General features: G+C 34.6%; 2 protein-coding genes across 4 annotated transcripts in view; one reads left to right on the forward strand and one right to left on the reverse strand.

Annotated features, from left to right (window-relative positions):
* The window catches only part of LOC106105957 (monocarboxylate transporter 13), a 32034-nt gene extending 21089 nt beyond the window's left edge, over positions 1-10945 (reverse strand). The window contains exon 1 of one of the 3 annotated variants that reach the window (XM_013286464.1): positions 10760-10942. The gene's annotated coding sequence lies outside the window, so the exon portion shown is untranslated. Of the gene's footprint in view, positions 1-10724 lie in introns of all 3 variants that reach the window. The other 2 variants (XM_013286465.1, XM_013286466.1) reach the window with 2 other exon arrangements.
* A 1047-nt stretch (positions 10946-11992) lies between these two features.
* Positions 11993-15790, forward strand: LOC106105896. The gene is made up of 3 exons (XM_013286353.1): positions 11993-12709; positions 13148-13417; positions 14169-15790. Exons 1-3 carry the CDS (start codon positions 12248-12250, stop codon positions 14601-14603), a joined length of 1167 nt encoding a protein of 388 aa, XP_013141807.1. The 5' UTR covers positions 11993-12247; the 3' UTR covers positions 14604-15790.
* Positions 15791-16422: the final 632 nt, after the last annotated feature.

Genomic DNA, 16422 nt, shown 5'->3' on the forward strand with positions numbered 1-16422 from the left:
AAAGAGGAAAGATTTGTATTTTTGTATGTATTGAAATAACTCAAAAACTACTGGGCCGATTTTAAAAATTCTTTCACCGTTAGAAAGGTATATCTGTGAGTAACATAGGCTATATTTTTTAAATTCACGCGGGCAAAGTCGCAAGCATCAGCTAGTCTATACCAATATTATAAAGAGAGTTTTATATTTTTGGATTTGTATATATTACTTAAAAACTACTGGACTGATTTCAAAAATTCTTTCACCACTAGCTTTCGCCTGCGACTCCGTTCGCGAGAATAAAATTTAAAAAAAATGTATGTGTTCTTCCAGACTATCGTCTACATCTGTACCGAATTTCAGCCGTTTAGGCTACAAACACTAACCATCCATCTATCCATTCATCCATCCATTCATCTAAACTTTCGCATTTATAATATTAGTAATTTTAAACAACTTATTTAATTGATACTGTCGCTTTAAACTCAGAGTTTGAACGTCATTCTAAATTAGGGGGGGGGGGGGTTGGTCAGCGGATGACGGTAAATGATAGATAGGAGGATGGGGTGTTTCGAAATTGACGTCATTTTTATTTATTTATTTATAGTTTATTGTTCACGTACAAAAAGATTATTTGTAAAAAGAAATTTCTTCCAGTACGCCTAGTAAGTGCAAATGTGTGAGGCGGCTATGCGTGTACAATACTAAAATAACTCATAACAAACATACAAGTAAAAATAATAAAGGTGATTCTATAATCAAAGTGTTTTAATCATGTAATACCCTATTTTTCTCAAATCTGCAATGTTTTAATTTCGTCAAACTGGTAATGACGCCAATTTTGGGAGGAGGGGGGGGGGGTGTCATTAATAAATGACGATAGGATGATTGTAGGGGGGGACGTCTAAAGTCTGAAAAAATCGGTGACGTAATTTATGGACGGCCCCTTGCGCCAATTCTATAGCACGGTACTAATTTTGTTCCTAACAGTAAGAAATAAGATTCAAAAGCTACGTTATCAGTGCATATAGGCTATCTATTTTTTTTATTTTATATTATTATATTATGGAGGTACACTACTCGATGTTTACTCGTGCAACTAATCAGTTGAAGGTGTGCGCCCGCTCAAAGTGTGGAAAAATTTAAGGTTAAAAACTGAACTAACGTTTTGATTAGATAAAACGCACAGTAATTAAGCAGAGTTGTAAAGATTGTGATAAAGTACCTACAAGTAACGTTAGAAAAGAAATTAGGTTATCAGTGTGCAAAAAAACACTACATACTGACAAAATGTGATATTTCTAAGTATGTGTATGAGTCGAAGAATTCGGAAACCCTTGTCTACTTCTATACAAATAAAAGGAAAGTTTTGTATATTCGTACTAGCTGTTCCCCTTCATCATCCGCATGAAATTATGAAAATTTTATTTCATTGTTTACATTTGTCAAAATATTAATTACAAATGTCAAAATAACATGACATGATGACCTTGCTTCCCTGATGTTGGCAGCAACAAATGTGCTCTTTCCCACATTAGGGTTTTTATCCAAAACATTTACCCCTAAGTTTAACGGCGTGAAAATATATAGCCTAAAGCGTGACGCTAGTGTAGGGCTTTTTATTAAAAAAAAGTATTATTCAAAAATATGGTGTAATTGCTGACATGTTAGGCAACAAAGAAGTGTGTGTTTACGCTTTATTATAATAGTATAGAAGTATAGATGTAACGGATAAACTAAAAAACTACTGGAGCGTGAAAAAATTCTCTCATCATTAGAAAGCTACTAATCGCTAATTGTAATAGAATATATTTTTTATTAGATTTATTTTAAACTAGCTGTTCCCATGCGACTTCATCCGCACGAAATTATAAAAACTTCATTTAATTATTCACATTTGTTAAATTATCAATTGCAAATATCAAAATTACATGATGTCAAACCATAACAACCATGCTTCCTTGAGGTTGGCAGCAACTTATGTTCTCATTCCCACATTAGGGTTTTTATCCAATTTAACCCCTAAGTTTAATAGCGTGATAATATATAGTCTAAAGAGTGACGTAAGTGTTTTATTATTAAAGAAAGGATTATTCGAAAATATGCTGTAATTGCTGACATCTTAGGCAACAAAGTGTGTGTTTACGCTTTATTATAATAGTATAGAAGTATAGATAGATTCCGTGTAGACGATGTCACGAACAAACGCTAGTCTACATTACTGTGTGTCTTTTTAAAGAGAATGTAAAAGCCAACGCCCAGTTTTAAATATTTTTTTTGAATACGCAAAAGGTAAATGTCCAAATAAATAAATATAGGCTTGGCAAGATTCAAGGTCAGTTAAATGTCAAACGACAGGACAATAATCAGTATGTTTTGAGACAGATATTAATGTTCTTAAACTTTATTTTATACGTAAATATGTAGCAGAGATGTATGTAAGAGTACATACTGTACACTACATAGGGAAAAGTATGTATTGTGTTTCAGAGGATATGCTAGAGAAGGCAATGAATTCAGATATTCAGATAGAGATGTATGTAACAGTACATACTGTACACTACGTAGGGAAAAGTATGTATTGTGTTGCAGAAGATATGCTAGAGAAGGCAGTGAATTCAGATATTCAGATAGAGATATATGTAAGTGTACATACTGTACACTATGTAGGGGAAAGTATGTATTGTGTTGCAGAGGATATGCTAGAGAAGGCAGTGAATTCAGATATTCAGATAGAGATGTATGTAAGAGTACATACTGTACACTACGTAGGGAAAAGTATGTATTGTGTTGCAGAGGAAATGCTAGAGAAGGCAGTGAATTCAGATATTCAGTATATACTGTGTCAATACTACATAGAGAAAAGTGCAGGATAATGTTACCGTAATTGCGAAGTGGACTTTCCAGACACATGGTCACTATAACGAGGCCAGTCGGTGACACTTGTTGTGACCCTATGACGTCACGTCCGGCACACAACGAGGCAATTGGCCCGATCAACCAATCAACGCTCATTGCGATGCGTACGCATTTTCATACAGCGCGTGTCACAATGTATACTTTAGAATATAGTCCGATTAACTTATCTGACCCGGTGATGACAAGTCCTGGTGGATGTTAGTCATCACGTAAATCCAGAACGGCAAAACAGATTTGGATGTACAAAGATAATTTACAGTCTGGAACAAAACCTAAGCTAGTTTATGTTAATTTCTCTTTGATGAAGTTATAACTGACAGCTATTCCATACTTCTATACTAATATAATAAAGCGTAAAGACACACTTCTTTGTTGCCTAAGATGTCATCAATTACCACATTTTTTTGGATAACTCATTCTTTAATAAAAAGTCCTAAACTTGCTTTAGGCTATATACATTCACACTATTAAACTTAGGGGAAAAATAAACTGGAAAAAAGCATGTGGGAAAGGTACCATAAACTAAAAGCTGCCAACATTAAGGCAGCAAGGTTATTTTGGTCACAGTAATTTTGATATTTGTAATTGAGAATTTGTACACAATTATAAATGCGAAAGTTTAGATAGATGGATGTTTGTTAGAGTTTGTAGCCTAAACGACTGAACGGATTTCGTTGAAATTTAGTATAGATGTAGAGGATAGTCTGTAAGAACACATAGGATACTCAGTTTTGCTTTTTTTAATTCCACGCAGACGTAGTCGCGGGCGAAAACAATAAGGTTTTTAAAAAGATAGTAGCTACATAGATGTAGCGTTATAAAATTACTTTTTAAGATACAAGGGCATTGAAGTGTTTAGACTTTCGAACCTTGGACCTAGGACAAGTGCTTATAATTTAGGTCACTGATATTGCTCGTCACGGAATGTTTCAGTTTACATTTATTGAGTTTCCATACCCTCAATACATGTATATTGACGTATAAATTCATTTCATATATCTCATTTATATTCTTACTGGCTGTTGCCCGCGACTTCGTCCGCGTTGTATTACAAAACATACGAACTATATAAATAACAAAGAGCTACATATCCCGGGAACCGGACATTCCTCGGGGATGAACCCTAACTCATGTATACTCCAGACTGTTTTATATCTGTGCCAAATTTCAATAAGATATGTTGAACCGTTGCAGAATGATCGAGTAAATATTAAAAACTAAATTAATGAATCCCACAGGAACCGTAACTATTCCCGGGATAAAAAGTAGCCTATGTGTTCTTCCAGACTATGCTCTAAACTTGTGCCAAATTTCGTGGAGATCCGTTCAGCCGTTTAGGCTACAAACGCTAACAAACATCCATACATCCATTATAACTTTCGCATTTATAATATTTATAAGATATATAAAAGGATACATGATAAAAAAACTCAAAAGAAACATTAGATTGAAATTAACGCCATCTATTGAAATTGTTATGACACTTTTTGTTCGTTGTTTCTCAACTACTTTGAAAACTAGTTTTTAAAATAATATTACAAGGAATGGAAAAAAATATACAACAAATTCTTCATTAAAATTATCGATTCAACAAACAGTAATTACTGTAATTATCAACAATTGTGTCAATAGCGAGATAAATCATAGAAATGTAAGGTCGCGGTGTTTACTTGCACGTCACATCAAGATCACAGATTACAAAGATTCACCTATACAAAGACATTTAAACTATCGACACCAGCTCACTATAGGTCCCCACCGAGGGTCTTGGAGCCTTTTTTTTCGAAGGGGAATGCGCATACTCCATGCCCCGGGGCAGACACGTGAGTTATGTGGGACTCTCCCCCCATAGAGGGGGGCATACCTCACTAAACCCCTTAGTTCCCTCCTGGCCATTATGTGGGACGCCATGGGATCGCTTGCGCTTGCCACCGCGACACCCCACTGACCGCTCCGGGTAGGGGCCCTCGTTGCGTCCCAATAAATTGGGACGCTGCGCCTTAAGGCGCTCGCAGGCTCGGAGACCTGGGGGGGGGGCTTGGAGACTACCCTAAGTTATGGCAATAACTTATGGTCTCTTTCCCACAGTAGGGTTTTTATTCAAAATATTTACACCTAAGTTTAACGGCATGAAAATATATAGCCTAAAGCGTGACGCAAGTGTAGGGCTTTTTATAAAATAATTTAAAAATATGCTATAATTGCTGACATCTTAGGCAGCAAAGAAGTATGTGTTTACGCTTTATTATATTAGTATGTACTAGCTGCTGCCATGCGGCTTCATCCCCATGAGATTATGATTTTTTTTATTGTTTACATTTGTCAAATTATCAATAGCAAATGTCAAAATGACATGACAAACCTTGACAATCTTGCTTCCTTGATGTTGGCAGCAACTTATGGTCCCTTTTCCACATTAGGGTTTTTATCCAAAATATTTACACCTAAGTTTAACGGCGTGAAAATATATAGCCTAAAGCGTGACGTAAGTGTAGGGCTTTTTATTAAAAAAAGAATAATTCAAAAATATGCTGTAATTGCTGACATCTTAAGCCACAAAGTGTGTTTACGCTTTATTATAATAGTATGTATCTATAGATGTTAACATTTTTACTGTTTACATAGACTATTACATTTTAACATTCACACAAACGTGTTAATTACACGTAATTTATATAATCATTGCTAGACAAGTAAGACATTTTGGAATACATATGCTAATGTATTACGTAATACTTTTTATCCATACATAGCACGTTCTAAACAAACGACAAAATCCTACACATGGCACGAATTTATATAGACCGCGACTTTGTGCGGAATAAAAAAAAAAACTCGGTATTTAGTCTGTCTTCTTCCTATGTTCTTTATCTGTGCCTAATATCATCGAGATACATTAGTCCTACAAATAACTAGCTGTTGCTTCCGATTTCTTCCGCGTGAAATTAAAAAATATAGCCTATGTTACACACAGATAAATTACCTTTCTAACGGTGAAAGAATTTTTTAAATCGGCCCAGTCGTTTTTCAGTTATTTCAATACATAAAAAAATACAAATCTTTCCTCTTTATAATAGTATGTGAAAGTTTGGATGTATGGATGTTTGTTGTCACTCCAGAATGGATTAACGGATACAAAATTTAGAGCAAAAATAAATTTAAATCCTTTATACTTATAAAAAATTTATTATATACAAACTTTTGTAATTAGTTTTTTTTATAACACAAACGAAGCCGCTAGCAGCAACTAGTAACAACATTTACGAACTACAAAAAAATAATTCATTCAATATATCATATATCTACATGTTTTGTTACTACGCGAAATAAAACAAGGCCAAGAGTCGAGTTATTATAATTTATTCTTTGGGTTCCGTATAAAATTTATTTACTATTTTTTTTTATAAGGTTGCATACTAGCAAGCGGCCACCTGAATTCACCGAAATGGAAAGCGACCGCTGCACATAGACATCCGCAATTGCAGATGCATTGCCTACCCTTAATTGACGGAGGAGGAGACGCACATTAAGAGGACATTTCCCCTTCTTATGCGTCTCCTCCACCGTCAAATCCACTTTTCCTTCCCATCCTTTCCTCTTAAGCAAATGGTGGAAAGAGAAAGGGACTTAAATTAGGCCTCCGGCACCACACTCATCAGACGAAACACGGAATTGCTACCATTTCACGCCTGTCTTCTGTGTGGTCGTGGTATTTGCTGGGCTCTACCACTGTTAAATATCTCCCAGTCACTGTCATTTGACTAAGTAGATGAAATTGAGTTTAAATATTTTTTTTTAATGTGGCAAATTCCTCTATAAAAGTAATACGATAAGTTCTATTTATTGTAATGTTACTAATATTATAAATGCGAAAGTTTATATGGATGGATGTTTGTTTGTTGCCTAAACTGCTAAACTGATTAAATATGGCATAGATGTAAAGATTGGTCTGGAAGAACACATAAGTTACTTACTTTTGCTTTTAATTCACGGCGGGTTGTGGCGCCGAAAACTTGTTAAGTAATAAAGGCGTGTAAACATGTGGCTTAGCTTAGAGCTTCAGATCTCTTACCATCTCGTTTAAAATCAAATTCCTTTATCTCTTACTAGCTTACGCCCGCGACTTTCCGCATGGAATTAAAGAAATACAAAAGCAAGTTGTCTACGTATTATTCCAGACTATGACAATTATTGACATCCGTTCAGCAGTTTAGTCAACAAACTCTAACAAACATCCATCTAAACTTTCGCATTTATAATATAAATAAAACAAATGAACATCTTTGTCCAAACTTGTTTGACAAGAGAACTACTGAACCCTAATATCGCTTTTCTTTCATACATCTGTCTCCTAGGTCATTGCCCTACCGCGTTGCCCAGGTAATCCACTTAGGTCACTGACACTGTAAACGAACGTACTTTTTAATCCTATCTAAATATAGTCGGGGAAGATTATTTCCTACCCAGAAATAAATAATAGAAGTGGGAGCAATTCCGCGTTTCGTCTGATGAGTGTGTACCGAAGGTATAATTTCTAATCCCTTTCTACCCTATTTTATAAGAAAAGGATGGGAAGGAAAAGTGGATTTGACTGTGAATATACATAGGAAGGGGAAATATCCTCTTTACGTGCGTCTCCTCCGTCGATTAAGGCGCATCTGCTATTGCGGATGTCTATGGGCAGTCGCTTCGCTTTGACGGATACAGGTAACCACTTGTTTACCGACTTCCCAAAAAAAGGAGGTACTCAATTCGTCTGTATGTATTTTTTTATGTGTGTTACGGCATAACTCCGCCGCTAGTGGACCGATTTTGATAATTCTTATTTTATCCGAAAGGTAATGCTTGCAGGTGGGTTCCACTTTTTTGTTTGATTTTGGAGTCAAAGACTTCGACGTAGTTAAATAGTCTAGCTCAAAATTGCGTGACGAAATTTGGGGTCTTTTTTGTTTTCTTTTTTATGATTAAAAAACATATCTCAGTAAAACACCGGTATTATGGGAAATCACTTATTTACACACATTTGAAACCATTCTGTTTTTGCAAAATCATTAAAACGGAAAACATTGCTAAGGCCAAGGTTATTTTTTTATAATATTCATTTACTTATGCTAATTATCCAACAAAGCTTGAAGGTTGTTGAGGAAAAAAGTTAACATTAAAAAAACATTTACAAATTAAAACATTTACGGCCGAATACTGGTACGACTTTTAGGCCTGTCCCACCACTGGCTGGTAGCTCAGATAGCTTTAAAATGACATCACTGACAGATAACAGATAACTTACAGTGGTAGTGCCCGCTTTAATATCTTAGCACGAATGGGCCGGCACGCCCGGTGTAATACCACGACCACACAGAAGACAGGCGTGAAGTGGAAGCAATTCCGTGTTTCGTCTGATGAGTGTGGTGCCGGAGGCCTAATTTGAATCCCTTTCTCTTTACCACCCTTTTCTTATAAGGAGAGGATGGGAAGGGAAAGTTGATTTGACGGAGGAGAAGATACATAGGAAGGGGAAATATCCTCTTTATGTGCATCTCCTCCTCTGTCGGATAAGAGTAAGCAACGCATTTGCAATTGGGGATGCCTATGGGCAACGGTCGCTTCGCCATTTTGTCGGATTCAGGTGGCCGCTTGCTCGTTTGCCACCTTATGTTATAAAAAAAAATAAAGGAACAAAATCTGATATTTCCATCACATATTTTACATGTTAGATTGATATAATTTACAATTTGGTGAAGGAGCGGGCCATCTTTGAATAAACTATCGCACAACAGTTGTGCGACTATATTGTTTTGCAGCCAATTCAACTATTTAGTTGCATAACAAAAATTCAAGTAGTGTGCACACCTTCATATAAGGTTTTGAACCAAAGGGAGACTACTGTTGTTAACCGCGGATCCAGGGACATGGGGGTCATAACACCCCTGAGCTGGTTGGTCAAGCTCTGACTTGACCACAACTATGTGACCTCCCCCCTGGCGCCAAAGCTGGATCTGCCCTTGACTGTTGTCGGATAGTTTAGTCAAAGGTGCATAGCATGCATATACATAGATCCAAATTCTAAATTTTTGACCTCTGCCATGGTGTCATGCCAGCAAGTCAGTCGTGTCCGAGCCCCTACGGGAGCAGACGTCCCAAGCATAAAGTACAACCTCTGTTAGTTTGTAATTGTTTGAGAATTTCACTGTTTGGTGATTAGTGCTTTTAACCCTTAAATTGGCAGAATTTTATTTTTTCGAATATCAAAATAATATTCACTTAACCTTGATGACTCAAGGTGTTTAGAAAAAAAAATTGATATATCTCTACAGATACACTAACAAGAAAGGGGTTAATATGTTAATGAGTTATCAGGAGAGATGCATATTAACATCAAATCTAATAAAACTTGGCCAAGGGACATAGTAATGCCTCTGCCTCAACAGTGTAGTGAAATTAAATGGGGCAACATTCACCATAACAATAACTACCAAAAGTTATTGATAAAGTGCCAAATAGAATGAGTCACTGTTTGAGGTAATTTAGGGTTTCTCTTATTTGATAATCTGGAACATTCATCAAGCAATATTATTTGGATAGAAGCCAATATGGCAATTAAAAAAAACCATCAATAGGAGACCCAACTTTTTAAAGAGGAAAGATTTGTATTTTTGTATATATTGAAATAACTCAAAAACTACTGGGCCGTTTTCAAAAATTCTTTCACCATTAGAAAGGTAATTAATCTATGAGTAACATATATTTTTTTTTTTAATTTCACGCGGACAAAGTGATATATGGTTGAACTAAGAGTGATACAATCTACTCTAGATGAGTGGTTTTTGGATGGAAGAGCACTTTAAATTTTTAAAATAAACTGTTTCTGAGTAAAATATTACACAATTCAAATGGTTTCCTCTTTTCCACTTTATGCTAAAATACTTTTATAATACTGGCCAAATATAATAATAATTGATATTTTAAACATGTACAACAGAGAACAATGACTTTATACATATTTTATTAAAATTCTTACTAACAATGTTGAGAAAATAACAATTTCATGATAATAATATTATAAATACTACGACCAACACATCAAGAAGCTTACGCTGGACAGTTGGATTGAGGGCCCAATTCAAAAGGTGGTTATTTTAGAAAGCGCATGAATAGTGAGGAGGTTCCTGTCTCTGCAGCCCTGACCACTGGTTACTTGAGTCATAGGATTCCGCAGCTGGTGGTGCTCTATTTTTTATAAATATGTTTTATTTTATTTTTATATCAAATCTTGTAAAATGTATTATATAGAGAGTAAGAAATAAAGACATATGGTGATTATAAATATGAAAGTTTAGATGGATGGATGTTAGAGTTTATATAGCTTAAATGGATGTTGAAATTTGGCTATTCTGGAGGATAGTCTTAAAGAAAACATAGGTTATTTACTATTATTTTTTAATCCACGCGGACGGAGTCGCGGGCGAAAGCTAGTTAAGACAAACTAAACAAACACCGAGAATTGTTTAAAAAAACGCGCCGCCATTTCTTTATGCAATGTCTTTGTTTTGAATAAATCCTTTGTTTATTGAAGTGACTCATATTTTGTTTATGTACTTAATAATTTTTATTTAATATATTATAATTGTCAAGTAAATACTAAATTATGCCTTATCAGAGTTGAAATGAGTGTTTAAACTATTATATAGATAAAATATTCACGGTACCTTAAAACTAGTTCGGAAACTTATTAAACTAGTTCTAGTTAACTCTAAGAATCAGTTATCACTTAACAATGACATAAATAGCTTTATAACTTCACGCCAAGACCAAAACAAATTACTTACATCGTAAATACTTAGTAAACGTAATTAACACTTACTGGATGTCTTGAACAGGTTATGCAAAACAAGGTAATTAACACAAGATTAATTCATAAAAAAAACTAATTTAGCACAAGCGTTTTCACTAGGACATTGCAATATATTCATCACAATTGTGGGAGTTTCTGATAATATGACATATGGTACCATCACCACACAGTTTCAACAATGAATGACGCGAAATGAATGAAGTTGTAGAACTGACGTATGTCATTAGTGATGTACCAATTTAGCTGTAACCGATTAGAGTTAACGTTAATATTCTAATAGTGTTTAATTGTAGTTTAATTAGCTGTTGTAATTATAAAACTTTGTTTTACTATTTAAAATTGGCTAATTCTCAATTGCAAATGTGAAAATTAAAATGCACAAATGACAACCATGGCAACCTTGCATCCTTGATCTTGGCAGCTTGTAGCTTATGATCCCTTTCCCACGTGACGGTTTTTTCCAATTTATTTATCACCTAAGTATAATAGCGTGAAAAAATATAGCCTAAAGCGTATAATAAGTGTAGGGATTTTATTAAAGAAAGGATTATTCAAAAATATATTGTGATTCCTTACATCTTACGCCACAAAGTAGCTTAATAGTATAGAAATAGATTAAAGGAATTATTTTTCTTTAACAAGTATCCAAATTTAAATAAATAGCAAAGCGTCATAACATATAAAAACACGGACTTTTCTTTGTTACTTTGAAACGTTGAAACCGAATAAATCTACCATACAATGAGTGTTTGGTGTTCTCTTGTGTCGGAGGTCAAGGCTCACTTTGGGTTGCTATCTCTGCGGAATATGTAAGATCAGCTTACGATGTGCATGACAATAGCAGATCAGTGGTCCGCTCAATTTTTACCTGCGATATCATTTGTGAGTTGCGAATCACTGGTCAGTTCGCGGTTCGTCCGCTGCCACAGTTTTACTACTTCATATTGAGCAGGGAGCTGTCGAGCCGCAGAACAACGGTTCAGAGTTGTGTGAACTGATCTTTTTTACCGCTTCAGAGCTGATTCACACATGTGTACTTCTATTTGAAACATTTCTCCGTTTTTATCCTTTTTAGACATGAAAGAATCATTAAATCTAAATCCCTACAGTGTTTAAACATTGTACTGTGGCCTTATACTTGAAGCTAAGAAGTAAAGTACATGATTAAATTGAATACAAAACGATATTATAACATTTATTAATATTCAATCATGTACCTTTTACTAATTGAAAAAAAGGTTTGTGTGCGTAGACTCTGCTATAATTAAATCCGGAGACGGTAACTAGTATTAAAAATATGCAACTCGTTGTTTTCGTAATATTGCATTGGTCATTTTGACCAGTAATTGTTGATTAACGTCACAGCGAAATGCAAACAGATTTATCGCAGCACAATAGCTTGGGCAGTTGTTTACCAAATAAAAGCCACATTCCTACAAATATCAATTATCGTCGTTTTCTTAGAAACATTTCGTCATTCCTGTGTAATTTTAGGTAATGCATTCCGAAAACAAGACGTTGCTTGTGATTATTTTGTTTATAACCTTAAATATTACATTGAGTATAAAAATAAACGAACAAGATGTAAATTCTATTCAGGATAACGGATATCAAGAGATTTATAAAGATAATGATGGTTTACGTAGTCGACTTATGGATAAAAAAATTGAATATCAAAAATCACAAATGTTGGACCATTTAACTAATAATACAGTTTATGTTGATGGAATACCGCATTACGATGTCCATACTGCTGAAGAAAAGGAAAGAATAAATAAAATGGAGACTGGATTTCTTTCTATGTTGTCTATGAAAGGTGTTAAATATATATTCAAAAGAGGTTTTCATTGGAGGACGTGGCGGGATATCGAAAATGAAGGAAACAAAACGATTATTTGTTACAAATGCAAAGGCGTGGGAAATACTTCTTGTAAAAATTGTTTAACATCTGGTTATTGGGTGAGTTCTCGAAATTTTTATGTAAGAAGTCAGTTTTTAAAGCCATAAACTTACGGCGCACCATAGACGTCATATTCTCACTCTATTTAATTTACGGAGTGAAAAATTAGGAAAAAAATATTATACTTTAAATGAAAAGAAAAGCCGCACGGGAACAGGTAGTGTATTCATGTACACTGTGCTCGTAATACGGAACTTTTGTGACAGTTTATATAAACTAGCTGTTCCCGTGCGACATATTGGGGTTTTTATCCAATTTATCAACCCGCTAAGTTTAATAGCGCGAAAATATATAGCCTAAAGCGTTACGAACTGAAGGACTTTTTTTATTAAAGAAAGATTAATTCAAAGATATGCTGTGATTGCTGACATCTTACGTCACAAAGTAGTGTGTGTTTACGCTTTATTATATAAGTATAGATAAACTTTCTCTTTCAGGTCATGGAAGAAAAACCACCACCTTGTCCTTATGAAATACTATCAGTAACAAACAATAACCAGATATGTTCAATTTACTTCGCCCAATGGAACGATGTCTCCAGTACCTGTCCCACTTTGATTAACCTAAACGATTTGTTATCTGTATGCGACAATCCTTTAGAAACCGAATGGAAAATAACCAGTAAATATAACGATTTGGAATCGGAAACTACACTAGCTGACATCTGTAAAGGGCGGGAAAGTTGTCGAATTTTGACATTATACACGGTGAGATTTGTCATTCAGTCCTTTTCAAATGTCATTGCATCTCAAAAACATGTGTGTGTAGTTGTAATAGGCCCTCCAAAAATCTTACTGTCACTAATATTATAATTGCAAGAGTTTAAATGGATGTTTGTCAGAGTTTGTAGTCAAAACGGCTGAACGGATTTCGATGAAATTTGGCATAGATGTAGAGAACAGTCTAGAACACATAGGCTACTAACTTTAGTTATTTATAATTACACTCGAAATTAGCGGGGGAAAGCTAGTTAAAAATATTTATGTAAATTACTACGAATAAAGGCATTGTGGTAGTTGATCCCACCTGTGCCTAGCCTAGATAGTCGAACGCCCATTGTCTGTCGTAACTTCAAAGCTACTTAGATAAAAAAATACTATACTTACTCTGCTGGCATATACTTATAGTGGCATAAGCCCACACGAAATCGCCAAAGGCACTGTCTTGCGCAGTCTCCTGTGAGTTTATCTTTTGAAGGGTTTAGTAATACGTTTTTGAAAGACAGATGTCGTTATTTAGGCTATTTCTATAAACTTCTAGAACCGCTATAGTTGGATATCTTTATTTATCTTCAACTTTTATAGATTCTCTGCTACTTTTAGCGGTCGCATTCCATTTCGGTGGATTCAGGCCGCTTGCTCGTTTGCCACAAAAAAGAGGAAGACATGTTTTGTATTATTTCACGCGGATGAAATCTTAAGTAATTAATTTCTATAATATTTTTTTTATATATTTCAGATATTACCGCATTCCATTCTATTCAGAATTATAAATAGAACGAATCATATAATATATTCAAGAGTTATGATGAACGGCCACAGGAATTACGCCTGCGTAGATAACTGCGGGATCATAGATAGAAAAACTAACAGAATCATTAAAAACGATTCACCTCTTATCTTCGATTTATTATCAACAAATTCGGATACCCATAAAAATAAAAGAGAAAACAAGATAAACAACACAGAATCTACCACAGATCCTGCTTTAAGGAGTTTATTTTTCTTATCAAAAAACGTTAAATACTTCAATCGAGATAACATTGGTAAAGAAAGTATGAACCACACACTTAATCCAAATTCAAAAATAGAAGAAGTATTAACAAAGAGTCTTTGTAAGAAAATAGAAGAAATGTACAAAGAAAATGATTACAGTGAAACGGTTGAAACGTAAAAGTTACAAAACCGACAAATCTAACAAACATTGGGTTTCTGAAGTATCCATTAATTTTGCCGTTACCTAGTGATTCATTAGTATTTGGTTGATCTATGTTTTAACGGAGTAAAACAAGTTAATTCAAAAACTAATTTCATGTAGTTATCGAAAAAACAAAGAATGGGTAACGTAGTTGAGAAGCCATAAGCACACAAAGTTTAGTAGTACTATCGGGTAATTTTGCAGTGTTCCACTTTGAAGCTACAATGTGAAAAGACGCGACGACCCAAAACACCAATAAAACACAGCATATCAGTGAGTACGCAAAAAGGTTCCTGTCGTTTGCTAATGGCTATTTACATGCATTTTGTATTATTGCAAGTAACGAGGCAATTAAAAGTGGGACACTGCGAAGAGCCCTAACTGTACATCAATTTTTAAAACTCTTCTTAAAATTGTTTCAAATAGCTTTTGTATGTGTTCTTTCTATTTTTTCAAGCATTGCAATTGCGTAAATTACACTATTTACTCTACGTATATTAAAATCAACTTAAAAGGAAAACTATTTAATATTGAGATATGGTAGATAATGTTACCAGCTATACAAAGACTAAAAAAGTTTTATTGTTAAAAATAAAATTCCGTCTAACGAGAATTTTCATTTCCTAACCTTTGTATCAAATTAGTAACTAAATCTACAAGATAATTAAAACACAGAATAGCACATCACTAACAAGCAAGCCTTTGTGTGACATATAACGTTACACGGTGTAACATAACTTATACTTCGAACATTAATAGTTAACACTTGGTATGCGGGGAACGTTTTTTTACGTAATTGCAGTCTGTCGCTGGAGCGCGGGTCACGTAATAATGCGTATTTAGAACTGCAATATATCCGGTAAACGAAATATCCCCGCGATTTACTAAAATCCGCTGCACATGTAATTCAAAGCAAGTATTCTCCGCACGCCATCATCATATCTACGTTATCCAACTCCCGTAGACAGTGCAAAGGGTTTTCGTCCTCCAAATAACTCTATCATCCGTCATCTCAGTCATCATTCCCTTCTCAAGGGCGGATCCTTTGGCGCCAGGGGTCAAGTCAAGAGCTTGACAAAATATGTAAATATATTTTGTCAAACTCTTGACCAACCAGCTCAAGGGGGTCATGACCTCAATGACCCCCCCTGGATACGCCGTTGTCCCTTCTTGATCATATCTCTTTTCACGCAATCCATCCATCTCTTTCTAGTTCTATCTCTACCGGTGTACAGCTCCACATTCAATCTTAACACTTTCTGGTTTCTGTTACCAACGCATCGATTAAAATAATAATACTCATCAAACGGTTTATTCATTTTAACAAAAATCTCCATATTATTGTTTAAAACTATATTATCACTTGCATCTTCTTCTGTATTCTCACTTTCTGATTCTGTTACCATCTTACGTCTGTTAAGTTCTCCATCTGATTCTTCAACTTTTTTTATAGCTGTATTAGTTCTGAATAGTACATCATTTATTGTTAATTTACTTCCATCTGTTTCCTTTGCTTTCAATTCCGGTTTAACTGGTTCTTTGTTACTTAATTCTTTTTTTAAATTATCACCAATTTCAAATATAATTTTAACCTGTTTACCTTTATCGGAATATTTGTCATCAATGTCGTCTATTATATGATCTAGTATGCTTCTAAATTGATCAATAACGACGTTATTTGATTTTAAATCTTTTAAATTGTTAGTTTCTATTGATATAATTTTTTTATCGTCTTTGCTTTTCGCCGCAATACTCTCTTCGAACGCACCAGTGAAGAATGTATCTACTTTTTTAG

The sequence above is a fragment of the Papilio polytes genome, unplaced genomic scaffold (assembly GCF_000836215.1).
Source record: "Papilio polytes unplaced genomic scaffold, Ppol_1.0 DF822622.1, whole genome shotgun sequence".
Classification (NCBI taxonomy): domain Eukaryota; kingdom Metazoa; phylum Arthropoda; class Insecta; order Lepidoptera; family Papilionidae; genus Papilio; species Papilio polytes.